This window comes from Microtus ochrogaster, linkage group LG2, assembly GCF_000317375.1.
Source record: "Microtus ochrogaster isolate Prairie Vole_2 linkage group LG2, MicOch1.0, whole genome shotgun sequence".
NCBI classification, from domain to species: Eukaryota; Metazoa; Chordata; class Mammalia; order Rodentia; family Cricetidae; genus Microtus; species Microtus ochrogaster.
The window spans coordinates 6,483,717-6,487,178 of NC_022028.1; the positions used below are offsets into that span (position 1 = coordinate 6,483,717).

Genomic DNA, 3,462 nt, shown 5'->3' on the forward strand with positions numbered 1-3,462 from the left:
AGAGGGAGGGAGAGAGGGGGGAGGGGAGAGAGAAAGAGAGGGGAACGAGAGAGGGGGGGGAGGGGAGAGAGATAAGAAGGGAAGAGAGAGGGGAAGGGGAGGAGAGAGACGGGAGAGGGGGAGGGGAAAGAGGGAGAAGAGATAAGAAGGGAAGAGAGGGGGGAAGGGGAGGAGAGAGACAGGAGAGGGGGAGGGGAGAGAGGGAGAGGAGGGGAGAGAGGGGGGAGGGGAGAGAGATAAGGAGGGAAGAGAGAGGGAAGGGGAGGAGAGAGGAGAGAGAGGGAGAGAGAGAGAGAGAGAGAGAGAGAGAGAGAGGCTTTTTACAGTTGTTCTTTCTAAGCCTGGTATTGTGAGTACGTATCTATAATCCTAGTAACTCAGAAGACTGAGGCAGGAGGATTGCAAGTTTCAAGCCAGTTTGTGGTACACAGAGAGTTACAGACCAGCTAGAACAGTGAGATTCTGCCTCAAAAGCAGGCAGGAAAATCTCTTTCTAATTTAAATTATGCTCTGGCAATGGATCAAGGATCAAATTGCTTTCTGAGGGGATTAATTCTCTTTTGTGCCTTGACTTCCTTTGCCCGTTTATTTAAAATATGTGGAAAGGATACAGCGTCCACATTTCCAGGCTGTTGAATGCTCAGTGGTTTCTCACATTAAACAAAATTCCCAACAAAGGACTATTAGTCTTAGTAAAAGATAAATAGAAAAAAATTATAAAGAACCACATCTCTCCATTTTTCCTCCCAAGCAGCAAGCAGTTACATCAAGAGGTAAAGGCAGTAATTGATGTTTTAGTGAGAACACAAAAAGATTTTATTATTGGGGCTGGAGTTGCTCTTTGAGAGGACCCAGGTGTGGCTCCCCAACACTCACATGACAACTTAACAGCCACCTATACCTCCCACTCCAGGGGACCAGATGCTTCTTCTGGCCTCCATAGGCCCTGGGCATACACATGGTGTACAGACATACATGCCAAAAAAACTCTCATACACACAAATGAAGCACAATTAATAAAAACTCAGGGAGAGAAATTGGGGTTCAACCTGAAGATCTGAAAAGCAAAGCAAACAGCCACTGCTTACCTCATCCTCAGTCTGAAAATGACCACCCTTCCTCCAGGAATCTCAGAATAAGACAGGCTGAGAGCTGTCTCATCCCATTTTACAATCCTCTCTAGGTCTGGGATTAAAGGCGTGCACCACTGGGATTAAAAGCTTGCACACCGTCCAGTTTCTATGGTAACTAGTGTGGCTTCTGGGACTAAAGGTGTGTGATACCACTGCCTGGTCTATAAGTCTGACCAATGGGGCTGTTGTACTCTCTGAGCTTCAGTCAAGTTTTGTTCATTAAAATACAAATGAAATGCCCCCACTACACCTAAATCAATAAATAACACTAAAAATAGAAAAGATTTTCTTGTAAACCCATTGGTCATATATTACCACCCGTTTACAGACAGGCAGTTTCCTAAAGATTATAAAGGTTGTCACATTCCTACCACATGCAAGTTAGGAAACCCTTCCCTCCGTGGATAAACTCCCCCCAGCAACGATGGCCAGATGTTCACGCATTCCTATGTTCGACCCTGTTGCTTCACGGTCCATTCCTGTCTTGCATCTTGGGAGCAAGGTTGTGAGAGCCGTCTACTGTGTGTTTGTGCTAATGGTCTAGAAGTGTTTCTTAGAAGCAGTGTTGATAATTAACAGCTTCAAAGGGTGCTGTTTTCCTAGCACGCTGATGCCCGATCGTCTGTCTCTTTTCGTCATTTTTCCTGCTTTATGCCCTGACAGCTGCGGCAACTTCTGTCGGACAAGTTGACTCCACTAAGTTCCTGGAGGCAAACATCAAAGGTAATGAACGACCTTCAACTCCGAGGCACGAAGTCCCAGCTTTGTGTTTCCCCTCTGTTGTCTGTGGTTAACTCACTTCTCTGCCAGGCCCTTATTTTTCTGGCATCTTTACTTGGTATGATGCCCGGCCAAGGCTGACGGATAGATAGAGAGCTACAAAAGTCAGGAGGGCCTGGGTAACTGCATAGGAAGACATGAAACCTGCGAGACTTCTGTTGCTGTGTCAGGGCTGCCGCCAGCCACTGGTGTGGCCAGAGACTTCAGAGACGCTGTCAGCTCTGTTTTAAGGTGGCCTTCTTAACACAGAATGCAGAAAAGACTCACAAGGCAGGCCAGTACGAAGCAGGGTTGGAATTTGTTATGAAAACGTGCTAAGGCAGATTTAAGCCTGGGCATGAAGAAAGGGGAGGGAGGGCTAGGAGAGTGGCACACAGTGGAGCAGGGCCTCGAGAAGGCCACATGTAGCATCTTAGCATCTTTGCCTCCTGCTGCCACACCCCCGACCTGATATGACGATAATGGACTCGCCCTCTGAAACAGTGAGCAAGCACCAATTCAATGTTTCCCTTGATAAAAATCACCTTAGCAATATGAAATGAAAACAAAAGCAAGATTACGGGCTGGGGAGGCAGCTCAGTGGTTAGGAGCACTTGCTATTCTCTCTGAGTTTGGTCCCTAGCACTCACAGGAGGCGCCTCATAACCATCTGACACTCCAGCTCCGAGAGATCTGACACATTCTTCTGGCCTTTGTGCACACCCACGTGCATGTGGTGCACGCACACACACAACAAAAACAGTAGAATGAAGCTCAGTTCAGTGAGGACGTCATCCTAGGATGTCCTCGATCTCCATTGGGAGAAACCGCTGCTCTGGATGTAAGGAGCACAGCCCATCCTGGTCACTGTGCTTTGACTTGGACCCCACGGGCTATAGGTGAGAGGAAAGTTTCGTAGTGACTCAAAGAGGTTCATCCAGTCTGTGATTTCAATAGTATGTCTTGAACTCAAATCACCGAGACCAGAAGGTGTGAACTAACGTTGTTAGGTAGTCTCAGGAAAAGGAGGAAGTTACAGGAAAGAATGCTTATCAGTGAATAAATTGGGGCAGGGCACTCCCTACCCTTCAGAGAAGGAAGTTGGTGTTTTCCTCATTGAAAACCTAAGACAGAAAAACATCCTCAAGTGAAATAAAAAAAAATAGAAGCAAAGGCTCCAATGTCTGGCAGCGTTTCTCCCTGCCAAGTCAGGTGCTCACTAGACAATGATGGTCACTGAGCGAGGGCCTGTTTCTTCTGCATCCACGGCCCCTCCCCATTTTGATTCAGGCTAGGTGGTTAAAAATTAGATATTTTTGGTTGTCTGGTTAAATGAGTGTTCTTCCTTCACTTCCTGTTTCTGTGATAGACTATCAGAAAAAAACAAGGAAGGGTTTGTTTGGCTCACACTCCTAGCTCATTTGTTAGAGTGCAGTCAAGGTGGCAGGAGCCCAAAGCAACCAGCCTACGGTCAGGAGCAGGGGAAGGGAGGAGAGGGGAGAAGGAGGAGGAGGAGGAGGAGGAGGAGGGAGAGGAAGAAGAGTAGGAGGGTGAGGAGGGGAGAAGGAGG

At 47.4% G+C, this 3,462-nt stretch overlaps 1 protein-coding gene across 1 annotated transcript in view; it reads left to right on the top strand.

Moving 5' to 3' along the window:
- Adgrf1 (adhesion G protein-coupled receptor F1) overlaps positions 1 to 3,462 on the top strand; it is a 34,428-nt gene that overhangs the window by 25,291 nt on the left and 5,675 nt on the right. Inside the window, exon 12 of the mRNA XM_005359793.1 lies at positions 1,797 to 1,856. Coding sequence (XP_005359850.1) covers positions 1,797 to 1,856 — 60 coding nt within the window. The remainder of the gene's footprint in view (positions 1 to 1,796; positions 1,857 to 3,462) is intronic.